The sequence below is a fragment of the Seriola aureovittata genome, chromosome 9, assembly GCF_021018895.1.
Source record: "Seriola aureovittata isolate HTS-2021-v1 ecotype China chromosome 9, ASM2101889v1, whole genome shotgun sequence".
NCBI classification, from domain to species: Eukaryota; Metazoa; Chordata; class Actinopteri; order Carangiformes; family Carangidae; genus Seriola; species Seriola aureovittata.
In genome coordinates, this window is record NC_079372.1 from 19,388,945 (window position 1) to 19,409,905 (window position 20,961).

The 20,961-nt window shown below is 42.8% G+C and overlaps 1 protein-coding gene across 7 annotated transcripts in view; it reads right to left on the minus strand.

The window, feature by feature from the left end:
• Nucleotides 1-20,961, minus strand: part of agrn (agrin) — a 248,571-nt gene that overhangs the window by 166,791 nt on the left and 60,819 nt on the right. For 5 of the 7 annotated variants that reach the window (XM_056384776.1, XM_056384773.1, XM_056384774.1 and 2 more), the window contains exon 3: nt 17,424-17,444. The exons of the other annotated variants lie outside the window; for them this stretch is intronic. In XM_056384776.1, coding sequence (XP_056240751.1) covers nt 17,424-17,444 — 21 coding nt within the window. The remainder of the gene's footprint in view (nt 1-17,423; nt 17,445-20,961) is intronic. 7 annotated transcript variants of the gene reach the window in all.

A 20,961-nucleotide genomic window follows, 5' to 3' on the forward strand; every position in this document is an offset into this window, starting at 1 on the left:
CCAGTCATGTCTCTCCGTGTCCCTCCACCCTGAGTCCCAGTCCTCCTCTCAGGTTTCCACCAATAACCCCCCACCTCCAAATACCCTCTTGATCACATCCAGATCTTTGCCATGTGACCCTTATGAGCCCTTGCACAGCCCGGTGACTCCACGGGGACCCGAGGTCGGATCGCGTGTCTCGTCTTTCCACAGCAACAAATGAACCAGGCACTCAATAGCCCGTCTGATTGGCTGTCATGAGATCTATGCCATCATTCCAAACCGTGGAGCACCACAGGGGCCACGGCTCTTTCTTATACAGGCATTACTGGCGCATTACTGGAGCTAGCAACAAGCAGCTGTGCAAATCCAGGCAAGTTTCATCAAGTTAAATGTACCATTTTTTTTCAAATAAATGAAGTGTAAACACCCGATTTTGCCAATAGGAATGAATGTGAAAATGAAAACAACTGTAGTCTAAGGGGGAGTAGCTGAGCTTGTCTGGGCTGATTCCTCACGAGAAATACAACACGGCGAGAAAAACAGTGTGAAGACCTCAAAAAGAAAATTTGGGGCTGTGGTACTTTACAGGCTGAAAAACATTAAATGCCATGAATTGAGATTTTCACAATACATCCATATTCATGAGACTTTTAAGGAGCACGATGTAATTATATATACTGGTAGCCCCAAAATGTCAGAAAGATGAAACTGTTTTTGAATTTTGAGGATTAAGAACCTGCATGCGGCACTTCATGTTTGTGAAGCCTTACACCAAAGGGATACGAGAGAAAATAAGGATGTAAGACTGGCGAGCCCTGCTTTAATATGGAGCACTTGCCCACTGCTGTTTGCGAGACAGGATTTCACTCCAGTGGTAATCCTTGAATTTTCTTTCTTTTAACTTTCCATTTTGAAGATTGTAGTTATTTCTGTGGCGCAAACAGTGATGTCCTCTTCCTGGGAATTGTTTGTTTTGATGAGGTCCTTTTTTTGTCTGTTCGGCCTTGGTGGCTATTACTGCTAATGCTAGCCATGGACTACTTTTAACCTTAACACATAAACCAAAAGCATCAATAAATCCCGAGCATCACAGGATTCTTCTCACAACGATTTACCAAACATTAGTTATTTAAAAAACCTTTTTGGTATAATTATTACTGTCAAAGAAAATCTGAATAAAACTCAATAAAATGTTTTGTTACAGTTAATGACAATGGCTTTACATTTCAATTAGCTGCAAGTGACAATTATTTTCATTATTTTTATTAATCAATTAATTATTTCCTCCATAAAATTTCACAAAATAAAAGTTGTCTGACTAACAGATCCAAACCCAGAAATAGTCAATCTACAACAATAAAAACAAATAAGCAGGTCCTCATACTGGTAAAAGAATGGTTCAACATTTTGGGAAATATATCAGAAGATATATAATAATACTACTGACTACTGCTCATGTGACATTATTGTAAGGTTGCCGGGCAACTGACAGAGACTCCAGGAAGTCACTACACCTAGCAAAATAGTCCTGCACATAAACCCCAGGTTAAAAAAAACAAAACAAAACAATTAGTTGTTTACCTCACACTTGCTATTCTGAGCGCAGAAGTGTTTTCACATTGACAACTTCAGAAACATGCCGTGCTCTTTAAATACTCAGATGGTGAAGTCAAAACTGTCAAAAAGAAACTGACTGTAAAAAGACAGACACTTCTCACCCTCAACAGTTGCAATCTTGGCTACGTTGCCGAGGCATGGAGGACACATGAAGTCGCTGCCAATGATGACCTGATTTCCATGTCACGTGTCCATGTTGCGACCTTCATTTCCAGTGAGTACACACCAGCAGTGTTCGATTTGAGACAGCACTACCCTGTCAGACTTCACACACTACGTCAGTGAGTATACTGTGTACAGTGTACTACATGTCAGTGTACTGACTGAAGTATCCGATCTGAGACACAGTAACAGCTTTAATGAGCTGATTATCTCATTTCCCGGTACTCAGAATTTGAGATGTGGTTAAAAGCTTTTGAGAAAGCGTGTCAGTGGTCCTTGAGCTAAGATTATTCTGTCAAACTACTACTTCTAAGTTCAAGAATGAACTTTCACGCTCGGCTTAAAATGATTATCAAACTTGTTCTTTTTTATTTTGTCAAACAGCTCCTCTATCAAACGACTAATCATTTCAGTGATGCAGTTCGTCTTCTGCTTTGTCGTACTTTCATTTGGGCAAATGATGCTTGTGTGGATGCCAGACTTTCTGATTAGACTGTTGTGTTTTTGGGTAAGAGTCACGCCCTTTAAGCAGCTTTAAGATGTTTTCAACATGTGCACACACCCTGGGTATGTACATTCCCTCTCTCCCTCTCCCTTAAGTGGAGAGATGGGGAGAGAGAGATCATCAGAGCCATTACTGTGCGATAAATGATTTGCTAGCTGGTGAATTGCCCTGAGGGAGATAGTGGGGCAGAGAGTGTGTGTGTGTGTGTGTGTGTGTGTGTGTGTGTGTGTGTGTGTGTGCGTGTGTGTGAGTGGTTTAGGGGGGTTAAACCTGTGGCTTACTTCTATCAAGATCCCTTGGCACCCAAGTCCTGCTAATGCAATCTGCTTCATTAGAACCAGAGAGGGGGGTTTGAGGTACAGCCACAGACACACACACACACACACACACGCCCACCCACCCACACACTCACCCTCACACACAAAGACACACACACACACACACAAACACACACGAAACTGAACTCTTAACAGTATGAATTCACACTTTGTGTCTTTTTCTCAAACGCACACATGCACAAGTTGAACTCAACTATGCACAATTTCTATCATAGACAAGGGCACACAATCAAACTTCTCCACACACACTCGCTCTCTCTCACACACACACACACACTGCAGGCAATCGCATCTCAGGGGAAAAGGAGCTGGAGCCAGGGCCGAGCTCAGAAGAGTAGGAGGCAAATTAGTGCAGAGTTGAAAGAGCAGAGTGGTAGACGGAGGAAGAGGGAGAGATTCGGGGGAGGTTAGAGCAGGCCATGCTGATGGAATATACCAACGGGGGGAGAAGAAGTGTGAGTTTTGAAGATAGCGAAAGGGAGAGAGGTGTGAGAAGAGAGATACTAAAAAAGATTCATGTGCTGTAAGTAAAAGAAAAAAGAAGGGGTATTAGATGTTCAGAGCTTGGATGGGTTGAATGAAAAGAGAGAGAGAGAGAGAGAGAGAGAGAGAGAGAGAGAGAGAGAGAGAGAGGGAGGAGAAAACACAGGGGAGCTGGGAATGGCAGCGAGGAGTAGAAAGGGTGAGAGTAAGGGAGAGACAGTGAGAGGGTAATGGCTGGTGGGAAAGGTGCGAGCAGCTCCTGCCAAGATAGAGCAAGAACCAGAGAGGGAATAGAAGGAGAGAAATTGAGCAGCATAACCCTGAAGACCCTGCCGTCTGCCGAGGAGAGCGGTGTGTTGATGTGTGCATGTGTGTGTCTTAACATCGTGTATGTTGCACGCTGCGCTGGCAGGTCTGAGAGTTGGTGTCAGGCTCCTCAGCTTCTCCATAGCTGAGATTGGGGGGGAGGGATTTCTGGTGCGATAGCCCCCAGGGGAGCTCCTCATACCGAGGTAAGACAGCCTGCTCGCCCGGCCTGCCGGCTTCGACCTCTGGATGAGGCCCAGGAAGTGAAACGCAGCTGGATGAGCTCTGGCTCAGAGTCTGAGTACCAAATCACCAGCCATTACACATCCTGAGGTTATGCTTACATACATGAGGAAATATGAAGAGACATTTTGTGGAAAGTATTTCCTTTCCACATGATTTTCTACCGAGCAGCATTAGGGCCCTTTTTTCACTATTTTACAACATTTTTAGGCAAATGATTTAATGAATTAATCAAAACTAAAAACTGACAGATTAACTGTGAAAATATTCATTAGCTGCAGCCCTTCTTGTTCATTAGCACTAATAGAGCTCATATCTAACAACTAACATGATGATAATGACCGTCAAAGTATTCAAATACTAAAAACGGTCATTTGAGTTTCTTCTAATGAACAGTTACCAGGCAGCACATTTAAATTCAACACAAACCAAAGACCCATCATAAGACAGGGAGCCAGGTCCAGTTATCCACTTTAATATTTTGTTGCTTTGTGCTGACTTTTCTTTTTCAGCAGTGCTTCGCCTTTTCTTCCACAACTGTGTGTTGTCAAGGATGGAGTATTAACAAAGATCCGTGGTTAAGGTGCCAGGAAAGAACAACGAAACATGACCACAAATCGCAGGGAAAGTACCTGTAAACAAACTCTTTTTTTTTTTTAAAAATACCCTGAAATGACTGTATGCTGAGGATCACATCCAGGAAGTAAAAGCGGGTCAGACGGGAATTGTCAAGGTACTAGCTGTGATAATTCATGCTTTTGTGTTCATCATTAGCTCAAGGAAGGTACCATTTTAAAAGCTTCGAAAAACTCTTCCATGCATTACTTATTTATTGTATATGTATAATACAATGGAATGTACTGAGTTATTTAACTCCAATATAACACAGCCTGTAAAGCCCAGATGTCTGACCTTGGCTCAAAGCAGGATTTGGCTTCAAAGCCCAAATAGCTGATGAGGCAAGACATAACGTGGAGTAAGCTTGATCATCCCTTCAGCAGAGTTTATCTTTGCTCTGTCCCATATCCACAGGTCAATAATGTTGACTCATCGACTAGCCCTTCCTCTGTTGTCGATAAAGCACACTGTGGCCTTTTGGCTTCTGCTCCGGCTCCGTAAAGAAGAAACAAAGCGAATGACCCCAAAGGACTGATCAAGACCCGGGAAAAAGAGAGGCAGATGTCAACGATAAAGCCACATCCACAAGGATGAGCACTGTGTGTTTTCTTGTGGCGGTTTTCCTTCTAAAACTCACAGAAACCGTGGTGGCATTTACCCAGAAGGATAAGACATGAAGGGGGATTAACAAGGCGATGATTTGTAGGTGGAAGGACCGAGACTGCCACCAAGAGAAATGGTTTGGGCATTCTTGCCCTTTAAAATCCTTCTTTTTCTCTGGTGGTTCTAGCTGTGCTCTTTCCTTACATCGCTCTCCATCTTATCGATCAGGAAATCAGCTGCCTAATAGACAGGTAGTGCTCAACGCTGAGTGGGAAGGCTTGAGGCAGAAGAGTCATGGAAACAGTCCAGCATATTGAAATAGACAATTAAAGCAGTCCTTCTTGGAAGACAGACAGCAAAGGACAGCGTGAGAGTCGCACAGGCCTCTCCAGGAGGGGGGGAAGGGGAAAGATTATTGTCTCCCCGAGACTGAGGGGGACACAAAATAATTCACCTGGAAATCAATTTCCATCACGTCTATTACAGACCACCGATGGACCGAGAAAGAAGGAGAACGAGGGAGACGGACCCAGAAAGACTCTCATTTCCCCTTTTTATCCTTGTTGTATTTTTCTTCCCTCTCTCACTGCCCAAACCATTTCCACAGCAGAGTGCGCTGGCCACAAAAAGACATCTGCAGTCGATCATGATAAACAGTCGGCATCTCTCCCATTTGTTTCCCTAAAAACCACGGGGCTGCATGAGTAAAAGCTACAGCTGCTGCATCTCCGTGGAGTGCTTTCTGCGTTAAATCATGACGTCAGGAGCTAAAACTCGTGAAGGCATACATTGGTGCCGAGATGTTTGGGGTGCAGCTGCTGATATATTTATGACAATGTCAATTTTGATCAAAAAAATGCACCCATTTCCTTCGGCAAATGTCAAAATGAGACTGTGATGAAGAAGAGAATCCTAGCTTTATAATCCTGACACTGGCTCTTTAGCAGAAATTATTCTTGTTAGGAGGCAAAAGGCTTGGATAGAGCATTTAGACCTTCATTTAATAATAAAATTCTCCTCCGAACATGCTAATTATCACCACTGACATTCAAAAAATGAATCCAAAATTCTAGCTGCTGGCAAAGAGAAGACAGCATAATACCATAAGTGGACAATACTGTTTTCGTCTCCTAAAATAAAAGCAGGTCATAAAATCTATCAGCATTGTTCAACAGAAGTGGAGTGGTTGATTGAAGGGAGAGAGCGCAAAAGAGCATCAGGTGTGCCACTTGTCTAAAACCTAAAGAGCTCCTCTTATTTTAACAAGAGCACAGCCCACCATCCCTCATCCTCCACCCAAACCACCAATTTCTCCAGTTTTCCCCAGCCGAGTCCTCATTATCAACCGAAGAAATCAGTGCTGATGTGCCCGAGTGTGTGTATGTGTGGAGAGGGGAACCGCTAGAGAATGTGAAGGAGAGGGAGGAGAAGTGATGGGAGTGACTGAAGGGAGGGCTGTCAGCGTTTGTAGGTCAGCGTAAATGTTTAATGCTTTATGCTGATGAGCTGATGCTCTACCCTTCTCTCCTGGTTCTCAGAAAGATGCACTCTTTCAATCCCCACCGCTGCGCACATAAAAACAATTCCCACACATTTGGAGAAATAAGCCACCGAGGCTCCTGAGCCCCAGCTTATATTCCCTCTCACCTCTCCGCATGCCAATTAAGCAGGTATGTGACAAGAGGGCCAAAAGTGCCAATTAGGCCAATCTACCTCTGCTACATGTCCCCTTATATCCACCGTCCCATTGTTTTCCCAGCAGCAGCTCCTCCAATGGCCCTTAATGGATTTCCACGCCTCTATCTCTCTTCCATCGCTCCCATTTTCCCCAGTTACATCACAATAGTGGGTCCAAATAATGTAACTTTAATAGCTCCACTTTAACATTCAGTCCAAAAGCAAGGGATAGACGTTTCCGCTTAGAGCACACATAATTATTTACCCGGGAGTACACATCATAATTGAAAGGGACTGATAACAACAATGCCTTGTTACATGCACTACATTAAGAAACAGGGGGACTGGATTAGTGTTACACCACAGGAAGGAAAAAACACAATTCAGATTGCAAGGTTTAGCAAAGAACGACCATAATGGTCTGTTTATCTGATCAATTAGGGAACCATAATCTTTTTTGAAATTAGAAATCGGGCTTGCCACAGGGCACAATCACCTCATAAATAAGGTACATTGCTAAATAAATCCCCAAACCAATTTATTCAATTTACCATAGAATGGATTACAGCTTAATTTCAGTGATAATGGGAGTAGACACTTGAGGAAATTAAAATGAAGAACTTGAAATTTCATGAGTCGTTTCCCAAATGACCCGCAAGGATGGTAGAGAATCAGGTGGAGGAATTACTCAAACACACAGTTGCCTCTCAGACAGATAATGTTTCTCTTTCAAAACAGAGTGAAAGCCAAAAGGGCCCTGTTTGCCTTTTTGTTTGTTTTTTTCAGTTTGATCAACTATCTTTTCAAACACTGGTGCAGCTCTAGACACTTTATTTTCAACACGTAGTCATTAAGGATTCATTGGAAGCCTGGCTGTTAATGGCTTTTAGATGCTGGCTCCCACACCCTACTTGATGGGGCATGCTTTCCATTAAAGTAAAAGTATTTTGGATGCTTACAGTTCGATCATAAAGCCCCATATGTTGCGTTGTTATTTCCCCGGCTCTGTCGCAAACAAGCCTCCTCACTGTTACGGCGTGGGGCGCCGACATGTCAAAATCAAAATTCATCACTGTCAGTGATGGTAATTGGTGCTGAAAAAAGGGGAAGGGACGCACGCTCTGTGCTACTGGGGTGATTAAAAGCATCACACACGCAAGCATGCACACAGTCTGTTACTCGGCGCAGCTTCTTTTCTTGCTTAGGTTTTTGAATGTGGCCATATCTTATTGTTTGGAAGTCAAAGAAGATCCATTACATCCCGTTTGGCTGCACAGCGAGGCCTCCGGCCCTGCTCCGTGTGACAAACAAGACAAAACTAGGTGTTCTGTACTGGGTGTGGCCTGGATTCACACAAAGCCCCCAGTGGGTCAGTGCCTAAGGAGAAAGTCTGTGTATGGATGGATGGATGGATGTATTGGGGACAGCAGGGCGGATCCAGGGTGAGTCGGGGACAGTGATGGGGAGCTGGAGGAGCAGCAGAGGTAGAGCAGATGGATATATAGAGGAAGGGAGGACAGGACAGGCAGATATGGAGGATCTGGGTTATTGGTTAAGGAAAAAAAAAATCTCAGTATCTATTTCAGAATATGCTGGCAGACGTGAGGACAAAATGCCAATAAAATTGACATGTGCAAATTATATCCTTGCATCATCAGCCAATTAGTATTAGCCTAAACTTAAATGCTTGTGTATTGGTTTAGGCCTCAAAATGTCCGTTTTGGTCGGAGTCTGATTCACATTTTCCCGACTACACGGACTTTAATCTAAACCTGCAACACAGATCCACAGATTTAGATTGAATGCCATTTCCATGTGGAATTACATTTTTACCATTGCCCCCCCCCGGTAACACTTTTAGCAGCCCCCGACCAAATCCACAGCTGACACAATCCACGCTTTTAACCCCCCAAATTGTCTTCAGTGCAGGTTTACGGATGCAACATCACAGCCTCACAACAGGGGCGGACTCGCTAATGGAGACCTCACCCCGTTTCTCTCCCATGAGGCCGTCTGTCCGTCCTGAAGAGGAAATGGAGGTGACGGGGGTGGGGTGAGTATGGGGCCGGGGGGAGGTAAGAATTCTGGGTCAGACACTCAGCACTGGCCCCTTAATCTGGAGATGGACAAGGTGGGGTGTGGGGAGGCTACACAAACACACACACACATACCAGATGGGACACCCTCCTATCCGCATTTACCTACTTAGCATGCCCCCAGATGACGTGCGCACACACACACACGCACATGCACACACACCCACCCTTATCCTTCCACTGCAACCCTCTGCAGATACAGTAGAAGCGATCATGGGTGAAAGAGATTTTATTTCCATAACCTAGATATCCTAACCCCCCATGACCTACTGGGTTGTGATGGAGGCGCTGCCCTTGGCAACACAATAACCTCAGCAGCGCACCACAGTGTCAAAGCAGACTTTTTTTTTGCACTGGCTACTCAGTCACACAAGAATGACAAGAGCTGATGCAACAGCAGCTAAAATGATAAATTAGATATGAGTATGAATATGCATGAACCACCGCCTTACTTTCATAGTTCCCCTCCTTCGTTTTCCTTTTTTTTTTTAATGATCAAGGATGGGGGGGTGTATATGATGTTCTCATAATATTTCTGGTTCTCACCATCTCACTGCCTCCCCCTCTCATTCCTGTCTCTCTCAGCTCTGTTTTTCTTTCTAAAGAGCAGATGCACCATAAAAAAACATCATTAAACTAAAATACCTCTGTGACAGCACATTTTGCCTGAGATGCGGTTGTTTTTCATGTGAAAAGTATGTATTTGAATGGTAATGTCCTCAGTCTACGTGAAGCCCTGATGAGTGTGACCCCTGAGAAGAGGAGGAGGAGGAGGAGAAGAAGAGGAGGGTGCCGTGAGGGCTGAGCTCAAGTTTGGACTCTGTAGACGCATGGATTGAGGAGGAGCTGATCAGCTAATGGAGCCACCTCCCTATACTCAGTGTTGGAGCATTAGCGTCCCCTAGTGTACCAAGTTGTCCTTGCAGCTCTGCAGATATAAAGACTCCAGGATGCAACTTCCTCTGCTTTCATCACAGAGCGGTTTAAGGTGAAACACAAGAACAAACCCCTCACTACTAAGTGATCCTCTGTTGAGCCATGTGAAATAATATGGAGGTCAGTTGCAGAAAAGCGAATTAAAATCAGGTGGCGATTCAGTGTTTTGCTCATTACACACATCAGCAGGGCTTGGGCCTGGGTTGTCTCATCAAAGGAGAGCACAAATTCTGATTGCAGCTGTTCAGAAAGATATGAATTCTTCTGGGGGTTACAACAGAAGTTCTCCTTCAGAGCAATGACAGAGAGGAGACAGAGAAAAAAATCACCACAGGAGAGACCGAGGCAAAACAAGCACAATGAGGAAAAGCTGTCTGGCACTGCTCCTGACCTCATCACACACAGAGAGAAATGCTACAAAAGCAATTTCCAAGTGTTATTCCCCGTCTTCTTCATGCTATATCATGTCTCAATTATTAACAACCCTCAGACAGAAACAGACGTGTTGTTAGATCCCAAGACAACAAACAATACACAGGTTATGTGAGTCCAGTACGGAGAGAGAGCTGGGCACGTTTGAATCAAACATTGTGGCTTATTTGATCATTGAAATAATGAAAAGCTGACTCCAGCTGACCTGCAACCATAGGAAAACAAGCACAAACAAATTTCCTTTAGGTTTCCTTACTGCAAACAACCCGCAGGCTGGACACCGTGACACACCCACCCCTAGTTTCCTGACATCTATGTAATTTTCCCTCATTACTGTACTACAGGCTTTAACAGGTATAATGTAGCAGCATATTGACAAGAGCAGCCGTTTGCATTGCACTGTGCAGCTTGCAGCCATGAGATGGCAGCAGATGCAAAGAGTAGCCCCCGTTCTGTTCAGTCACACTGTGCCAGAAGTAAGAAGAACTACACTCCTCCACAGGTAGGGGAAGAGTCTCATAATCACTCTATAGACATGCATCTCATTCCCACATGACTGATGAAGCAATAAATAAAAAGGTGGGAAACCTATGAAGTTCATTAACTGAGTGCAACTGTCAATATACCGTATGTGCCATAACCTAGACCCATCACAATTGAAGTAAATTGTCAATATTACAATATATTTTTCCCTCAGAAGACCATAAATTTTGCGTTGATATCTATACTAGATTTACATAATTCAGCAAGATATATTCAGCCAGGGTAAATAAAATCTATTGTAGAAATATAGCTTAATCAATATAGTGTGAGTTGAGTATCCACGACTTCTCTGGTCATTACTTAGTCTTAGAAGAAGTAGTCGAGAAGAAGTAGGGAACTGGCACTTCATTCTTTTTTTTTTGGCAAAGTTCCTGCTGCATAAAAGAAGAACTGCAGTGACTGAGAAATTATAAAACTGGCAGAGGATCCATAAAGTATTTCACGCACTTTCCCACACGTCTATGAGACGCTTGAAACAGCTGCCTTTTGTTGTGTGTAGTGGAGCTTGTAGCGCAGTGTGATGCTCTGCAGCAGTGTTTACAGAATTCACAGCAGGTCAAGGCAGAAACCAGACAGAGGCAATAACACACAATGTAGGAATATGCCAGACTAACGAGCTTGGCCACGACACAAAGTTTGATGGAGCCTTGAAGATAAGAGTTTGCATATGGGTCAGGAATCATAGCGAAGGAGAGGACGGTAAACACAGCTGAGGTGCCGCCTGTATCTCGCTCTAGCAGGAGAGAGTGAGGTGGAGCAAAGAGGACAGTGTTCAGGCCTGCAGGGCTAAAGAGAGGTTTGGATCACTGCAAGGACCCTTGGTCATGTTCCAACCAAGTCAATTAAGTTACAGCACTGTGTGTGTGTGAGAGAGAGCTTCACTCCCAATAAGGAAGAGAAGAATATAACTGACTAAGAGTTAACAGCCGAGTACAGACTCCCACTGGTTTCTGCAGCTGCCAAAAAGAATATGTGCAACTCAATAAACGTGCCTCTGGGCAGCAATAGTCTCACACAAGTCACAGCAAATCACAGCTGTTAATCAGAAAATGTACCTTTGAAATACTTTATTTAAAAAAGGCAACTACTATAAAATCAGATCAGAACAAAAACGAATTAAACTGATGGAGAGAGAGAAGAGAAGATTTACAGAAGATCAGAGTCTAAAAATCACATAATAATGATCATCACACAATTATTTATAAGATATTAAAACTACATATACTAAAAGCAACTTGTCATTTAATTACCATGCATTGGGGAATCTTAATTTTATTCTTATCTATTGTTATTTTTGTGCACTGGCAGTGCTTTACAATTTTTTGATATCTTTAAAATCTATACCACTTTGAATTTTTAATTGAAGCCATAATGAATTGAAAGCCTGGACAGATGGAACATTTAAAAAGGATACAACACTCAAACCAAATGATAAATTACTATCTTTTTGCTTTGTTTGCTGCCTTTGTTGCAGCTACACCAACATAATAAGATAATCCGATCTTTTAAGATTAACTGACGTTGAATCAAGTATATTTTATGGTCCTGCCATTGTCTCACAACAAAGAAAGCTATGAAAGCGACAATTGTGTTTGTTACACAATAATTTCACAACATAATCTTTTTCTGCAACGTTTGCGAATCCCTTGCAGATTTCTGCTGCACTAGTTATTAAAGTTCTGGTAGAGTAGGAGTTGTCAGCCCTGCCTTGCTTCAACGCACTAAACATATGCTGCTGAGAGCATTTGCTCTCTGTACACACCTCACTGTTTTTTTTGGAAATAAACACTCGGGTACACACAGATGTAGCTGGAAATAAACACACTTGTGCGCACATATGCCTATGGAAATAAACGGTCATACACTCTTGGAAATAAATGGCCGTGCATACCAGTATTCAAGAACCGACACGTAAACCTCCAAGGCCCAGACACCTTAAAATGGATACAACACATGTACAAGATAAACTTGATATTTACTGACAAGGATACATCCCACGGGACTAAACACCAAAGGAAAGGAAAAAGAAAAGCTGTTGCACAAGAGTTATAGACTTCATGTCTTTTGAAACGGTATCAGCCAACCTTAAACGCATGCATAAGCTTTAAGAATGTTCTAGTTGATGAAATTGAATTTGCAGACATCTGAAATTTGATTCATTACAGTGAAGATATTGTCATCCACGCTGTCCTTATCACAACAGCCAGATCTCTTTGATGTTTGTCATGTGGGCCTGATCACCAGACAACATGCAGCACCTGAAGAATGCGAAGGGCCTGGCTGCCAAATCTCAAATCATGTGTCTTGAAATAATGATTAATTAAAACAGTCTCAGTATTTCCAATGATCACGTAATACGACAAGATAAATAAACCAGGCTGAAAGTTTACTGATTGATCACTCATCACAATCAAGTCTCTGAGGATTGATTTTCATAACATACTGACAAATGTTGAAAGCAGCAGCAGCAGCAGCCTGAAAGATAGGACATCTTTCCAAAACTCAAAGCATGAAGAAAACAGCCGGCAGTAATGTCAAGTACAAGGGAGTCATGGTTAAGGGGCTGAACAACAAAAAACCACCAGTATCATCCTTGAAACTGGTCTATTTACTGTGCATGTCATCTCGTTAGCCTCTTATCTGTGGAAGGGCTGATTGATACAGAAGGTCAGGATGACCCTGACTACAGGGAGGTTTTCTCTTGGACTGACGGACAAGGACATCTCCGTTCCAAGACTGGGCTCCTGGAGGGAGGCCCGGAGCCAGGAGACTGGAGCTGGGGGGCCAGGGGTCTAGCTCTGACCTCAAGGAAGGAGGCAGAGAGGACGCTAAACAGGAGAAGGAGTGAAAGGGATATGACAAGGGGGGTTGTCAGTGATGAATGGTCCATGATAACATATGGAGCTGCAGCTTGTCTGGCCCAAAATGGACGGTCTGAACTTTAGTCAAAGAAAACATTCATCAAAAAAGGGCTGAAGAACAAACCAGATGAGGAATAGCCTGTACATCCAAATATTGCAGGTCTAGAAGCCAAACTTATTTCTTTAATATCTATAAGTAAACCAACTATTATATCACAACCTGAGCAACCTGATCGTTAAATGAACAGCCTCCCTCAAAACAAATATCAAACACCGACATCAACAACAAAGTCACAGCTGGCCTCCATGTTGATCCGTTCACAAAAAAACAATCCACTCCTCGAGTGAATCTCTCCACCACATGGTCATTTAGTTTCAATCCTGCAAGTCGATCTCACTGAATTAAACAACAGCCTTAAGAGAGGCAAAGAGCCAGAAAACCTCAACAGCTCAGTAGAAAGAGGGCGAAAATGAAGAAATACATTCCCAGCACGTCTGTTTCTCTACTGTCAGCTGCCAGTCACAAAGTGAGAGTCCAGCGGGAAATACTAGGGTAAGATGTGCAGAGTTGAAGGATTTATGTCTAGTGGCCACTTATCCACCAGCAAGCTTGATAATATTGAGCATTGCAGCTTATGAGTCAATATGAATGGCACCTATCCTCTTGGGAAAAGGAGGCTAAAGGGCTAGAAGCTACAGGCCATAACCCTCTGATTCTGATTACTGCACAGACTGACCTCCCAAACCAGACAGCAGATAATTGCATCCTCTCACATTTGGAAGTCACATTAAAGGGCTGATAATGGAGTTCTGGCTCAGAAAAAAGGAGATCACTGGAGCGGACGAGAGGAACAACGGACCTGTCTTTGGCTGGGGAGGGAAACTGGTATCTGCTTGATTCATAGCTAAGCATACAAAAGATGTCCTCTCCACTGGCATGCATTGTTAATGGTGCATCGCTTTTGAAAAAGGCCAAACTACCTGTTCCTTGTTGAATGGGGCTGCTTGAGGAAAATGCCAGTGTGCAGATAATAGGCTCCGCTGGTGATGAGACCCATGCAGCTCATGGCAGAATGTGTTATTCATGTGCTATCAAGCACTGCAACAGAGCAATGACAAAAACATACGGTCTGACAATGTAAATGTGGCAAAGGTCCAGCAAGTGGTCAAATGCGACACAAGGTTGGAAAAATGAAAATGTCTCGCCCCATTAGCTCCTCCCTCCATACATCTTTTATCGTCAAATTTAAATGAGACACAACAAATGATTCAACGGGTGGAAGGAATGCACCAGAGATACAGCGAATAGATTTTATTGATACCAGTACCATTATCGATTCTGCTTACTGGTCTTAATCGATTCCTGATCAATTTTTGTATAAAAATGTGTTTGCTACACAGTCACACCTGACTTAGCTTTGGCTATGCAATGTAAACATAAGCCTGTAGGTTATGACTGCAGCTTTATTATTCATTTTCCTTTTAGAAATGTTGAAATATAAAATACTATTTACACTATGGCTTGGCTGAATACATGATGGTTATTATTTACTGAGAGATGTGCACCCATATTCCCCCAGTATGTCCAGCAAATCATCATTTTAAATTCAATATTTAATCAATAATCAATGTCAATCCATCTTGCACTAGTCAAGAGTTGTAAATAAACACTTGACAGAGAGACGAGATAATCGCTGTCTTGTTTTACAATGATGTGCGCCACAGATTCTCAGGTCACTGCTGGAAAACACGAGTTTCATTCCGTGCATGCGCGAAATGGACGTTTCTTTTCTTCCAAGCTACGGTTTAAAACGCTGTACATAAAACACTCGCTTTTTGTTTTTACGTTTTAAACTTTTGCCAGGCACAAAGTCACATAACAGCCATGGAAGCGACAGATGAGCAAGACACACGAGCCAGGCTAGCTTAGCGGGGAAGGCTAGAGAGGTGCAGTGTAAGCTAGCACCTTAACGTGAGCCTACTGTTATTTAGTGACGTTAAACTTGAAGATCAATTTACCTGGTTGCTTTTTTTTTTTCCTCTGTGAAAGATTGTTCCGCTTCATCCTCTCATCAAAGTTGTAAACACTGACACCCACTTTGACACGAGGGGCTCGCGGGGTGCTTGCGTAATGAGGCCTACGCAGCTTGCGTAGTGAGCGTATTGGCTCTTAAGAACATGCAAGCAGCGATAAACAACTGCATCGGGTTCTTGATTCTAATCTCTAAAAATAAACGTTAAGAAAAAGTGCAAAAACAGAAGTAAAACAGAGAAACGAATGAAAAAAGTTTAAACAGTATGTTACGGGCATATTATCATTTTAGCATCTATTGTTTTTCTATTGTCTATTTTGATTGCCCTTCTATTCGCCCTCATTTTATTGTACCACTTGATTTTTTTTATTGTAAATCACTTTGAGCGACATCTCTTCTATGAGTAGTGCCCCGGAAAATAAAAATTGTTATAATTAAACGCCACAGGCGTTATGGGATGATGGCAGAACTGTTTAGTGTGGTTAAAATTGACTCTGGTGGATTTGTCCATTAGGTTTAGTTGACCTATGCTGGTGCGAGAGCGCGGTCAGTGGAACTGCAAACCAAACTTCATCAAGACTGTTCCAACCTCCACTTAACCACAACTGAACAAACCACAGGACTGTGTGATAGTAGCTACTACACAAATTTCACAATACGAGGTATTGTACTGCAACATTACAGGTAACCACACTGAAACAGCATCAAAGGTAAAAGTGGCAAAAACAGAAATGGAAATGGCATCAACAGCAGTCAGAGAAAGGAAATGTCACCCCTGCTATTACCTGTTGTCTGAACCCCATTTGGAAGAACAGACTAAACGTTAAATACTAATGCTGCTTTTCTGAAGCTGTGACTCATTCTCCTCTTGCAGGTGCTTGTTTGCGGCGACTCGCTCAGGGAGGATGGTTCGCCTGCATAGCAGCTAATGAGATCCCCAAGGAAACCAACGCCTAGCAAGTCACAGACTGTTGTGAGCAGCAGAGCCTTCATAACCCCAACGTGCATGACCTTTGACCTCACCCCTACCCGCATCCCTGCCACATAATCTTATGAAAGTCTAAAGTCTCACTTGAGGGTTGATACCACATTCATGCAAGTAATTGTTAAACACACACACACACACACGACCACATACATGTTAAACACAATTAGAGTCACTGATACAGCTTCACTGAAAGCTGCAGTAATACAGTGTTAACTGGTACTATTAAACAAACAATTCAGCCATCATATAATAAGTATTTTATTATGTATACCTGTGCTTCTCCTTCTGTGAAAAGGGCCTTTGTGTGTGTGTGTGTGTGTGTGTTGACATATTGTGAATGTATACTGCTTTGCATAGCCTTGAATAATAGCCAGTTAACAGTTTTAAAAAAAAGAATTTCCTCAATGATTTCTTATTCATTTCACATTTTGAAATTTGATGATTGAGAAAACCAATTTGAAATAGTTTGTCCTATATTTGCAGTCATACAGCTGTTGTAAATTCACCATTGCAGTCCTAATTACACCACAACAAATTACATACATACAGAGTGTATTTAAAATGAAAGACCTCTGCCCATAATTCTGTCAGCACGTACAACTATCAGAAGCAAAGGGGCTTTAATCTCCAGATTTCAAGCACACAACAGGTGAACACAGTCACAACACTCTGTTCCCTCAAAGTATGTATCCAGACACGACTCACAAACTTAACACAGACTTCCTGTACCTCATTAAATCAGCAACACACGCCAAGCCTTGACTGTTTCTCCTGTGTGTGTGGCATTGATTTTCAAGCTCAGTGAATTGACTGTCATTTTAATTAGTCCTCCATGAGAATGTTTCAGATAACATTTGATCTTAACAGATAAACTGTTTAACCATCTACGTAGCGGGAAGTTCTCTTCTCTTTCCCACAAAGTTAAATCAGGACAGATCAAGCAGTTGTGAACAAACTGAAGAAGCAATGGGGGGACAGTTTGGTAAAAGCAAGTGCTTACCTGCAATGATATATTTGTGAGCTTCAGCAGGCAGAAAGGAAAGAAGAACGGAAAAAAAAGACAGTTAGAGAATATTTGCAAAAAATAGGCACATAATAAGCATCAGATTTTTTTTTTTTTTGGGGGGGGGGGGGGGAGGGAGGACAGAAGCAGAAATAGATGGATAAGCCTGAGGCGAATGAGTGACAGGATGTAGATGAAAAGGGAGGAGAAGGAGGAGAAGTGATCACAGACCACAAATGAAGCGTTTCCACATGTAATAATCAGTGTCACTAGCAAAAAGAATATGCGGGTCAAACTTGAGAAAACTTCCCCAAAAGAAGTTTCTACACATACAATCACTTCCATCTTCCATCTATTTTGAATATCGCTGAGGTAAAGAAATGCTAAACATAATGAAAAAGTGATGAAAGCTGCACAAAACGTTTGAACTAATAAGAGACCAAAGTTGTATACATTCAATTCAATGGCCCAAAGCCCAGCACCAACAAAGTACTACAATGATGTAGATGAAACACCTCAACAAACCCCACCACCTCAAACACAACAAACAGATAATCAACACAGACATACAGCATCATAAATCTTACTCATCTCCTCTATCGCACAGACTCACAGAGGCCTATCAATCTGCTGTTTTCCTGGCTGATGCAGATTGAGGGTGAGGAGTTCTGACAGAGGCATATGAGAGAGGCTCATCCATAAAACATGGCCAGGGGCCGGGTAAAAAACTGGGAGCCATTTACCAGAGAGGAAAATAGAAACCACAGTTCCCTCCATCGATTAATTTAACCAGGCACACATGTGGAGACGTTCTGTCCGTGTTCTGTGTGACCAATGACCCCGATCACTCTGCACAGAGATACACACTGGCTTCAAATCACATTCTGTTGTCTTAAATGAAATGCTGCCTAATTGCCAATGTGGTCAGGTTTGGGGATTTTATCAGGTGATGCAGTATAATACAACAGTCCGGCATGAAAAGCCAAAAAAGATGGATGATAACCAGGTGTAACGTTAAACTAAAGCTACTGTATTTCATCCAGCTGTGACCTTGGCATTTCGACCCTTATGTGTGTATTACAGTGGTTCCCCTTTTGCTGGGGACCCCAGGAAACCCCTCAAGGACCCCATGGGGGTTGAGAAGAGAACCGCTGGTTTATTTTATACAACATTTGTCTGATTAGGTAAGGTTGTTAACTCAAATTGTTGCTGTTTTGTAGTTGTACGTCTCTGGCTTTGTTGCTCTCATACTGGATATTACAGTATTTCAGGTGCCTGCGTTTAGTGTGAGCAGTCGAGGCATGTTTCTTCACTTGGAGTGAAACTGGCTATTTACGGAGATTTGGCTTTAATTAGGCCTGAGACATGTCAGGCAGCAGAGTTTGACTTTACCGGCTGGCTAATTTATCTTTAAAAGAAACCCCCAAATACCCTCAAATATAGTAAGTAGTATCATGACAACACTTCTCTACTGTGAAACATCCTTTTGCTTTTTCCAGCTTATTAAAACAGCCGCCGTCCAGACAGGAGGCTGTTTCATTAAAACGTATTCAACCGGCACCACAATAACAGTCAACTACAAAAAAAAAAAAGAAAAAACATCCAACAGTGATTCCACACAATAACCTCACACCCTGACAAAACAGGTGTTTTGATGGGTTTTGGATGGGGACGGGTATTAGCCGAGTGTCAGCTCTCCTCCTCTGTTCCACCCTCCTGCATTTCTCTCATTCTGCTTTCTCTGCTCTCCTCGTCCTGATCCTCATTATTCCACACTGGAGTCTTTGGGGGAGCAAATGGTCTATTATCCAAAGATGGAGCTTAAGACAACTTAAAGCTCTGGAGGAGTGGCTATTTATTTGGGTTGAAAGACAGAGGGAGAAGGAGGGAGTGTGTGTCTGGCCTGGCGTTCCCATATCACTTAGGCTAATGTGATTAAGGGTGAGCGAGGAGGTGAGGAGGGGAGGGTTCATTTAGCTCAGAGCATGTTGGTCCTAAGTGATTCATGTCAGGGAAAGTGGAGGGGGGGAGGAGGTAGGGGTGGGGGCGTGGCCGGTCACAAGACTTCCTTAAACACATTCACACATGTATGCATGGTCACATAAGAATGGGTGTGTGTGTGTGTACCAGCTCGTTTTTAGTGCCTGGTACCAAAATTAGTACACATGGATGCACACACACAAATGCTCACTGGTGCCACCCATGGTTAGAAATGAATCTATTAAATTTCATCTTTCTCACTCTTTTTTTTTTAATTTAGCTGTAAAGCCTTTCAGGAGATCTTGAGTGATTCTTTTCCATTTGTTCTGTATCAGAAGTGAGTGCAACACAAAACGCAGGAATAAATGTGTAGAAGAAGCGGAGACATGTTTTATCATTATGACTTAAGGTCAGGACGATCAACAGGTGTGTGACAGGGAGAAATAACCGTTGATGCCCTTGTCTCCTAATCCACCATTTCATCAATATTAGCTTTTCCATTTCTCTAACTTTTCCAAAAACTGTTAATGATGGATGTCAGCTTCTGTTCTGGATCAGAAATATATGCTCCTCTCATGACTAAGAAAATCTAATCTGGAAACAGTCTTCATGTGTGTCTCTGATTTACACATCACATCTAACCCTCTAATGTTCGCCCCTTTTCCTGCTGTGACATCTTTCAGAGCAGAGACACTGTAAACACACCTGTCACCTTTCCAGAACGGTGCAGTTAAACCAGAAACGCCGCGGCTACACTGCGCTAAGAGACGAAAGAGTGAGCCGCAGCCCTGAAACAAGTTTTAAAAACATACAATCACCAATCAAAGCGTCTCAGGCGGAGGCTCCGACACTTTTTACAGGAGCACCAGATCAGCGCCCTGCAGTTGTGTGTTTGTCCTCAGTCCAATCAGGAAAAATCAGTAAAAAACCTGTTTATACCTGTTAATTTTGGTGTAAAAAGAGTATTTTGTGTGTGTGTGTGTGTGTGTGTGTGTGTGTGTGTGTGTGTGTGTGAGCAGGGCCTCAAACATGGCAGATGGATCCATTGAACTCTGAATGGCTTTCTGCATATTACCACACACACGCACGTCTGTCTGTGTGCACATGTTGGATGAGGGTATTACCCTAAAGAAATCCCAACACACACACACACACGCACGCACGCACACACACACACACACACACATTATAAACACACAGACACAGCATGTCGACGGCACTGGGCTCTCAAACGGAATCAAAAGAATCAAAAGTTTCTCTGGAGTGAGTTTTCAAAACGCGGATGAATACGTGTAGAGACACAAAGAGAAGAATCTGGTCTCAACATTCAGCGTTAAAAAAGCAAAACAAAGCACAAAGCTGGCCTCACATAGTGTCACAAATGCAGCTTCTTCTCTTAATGCTGTTATCTGTAACGATGAACACGCATGAACACTCCAGTCAAAATTTGTGTGTGTTTGTAACAGGGGGAGGGGGTCTTTGTTTGCCACTCAGCTGTATGTTGACTGGCAAAAAGAGATCCCCCCTCTCCTCCTCTACGAATACTGTCCCCTCC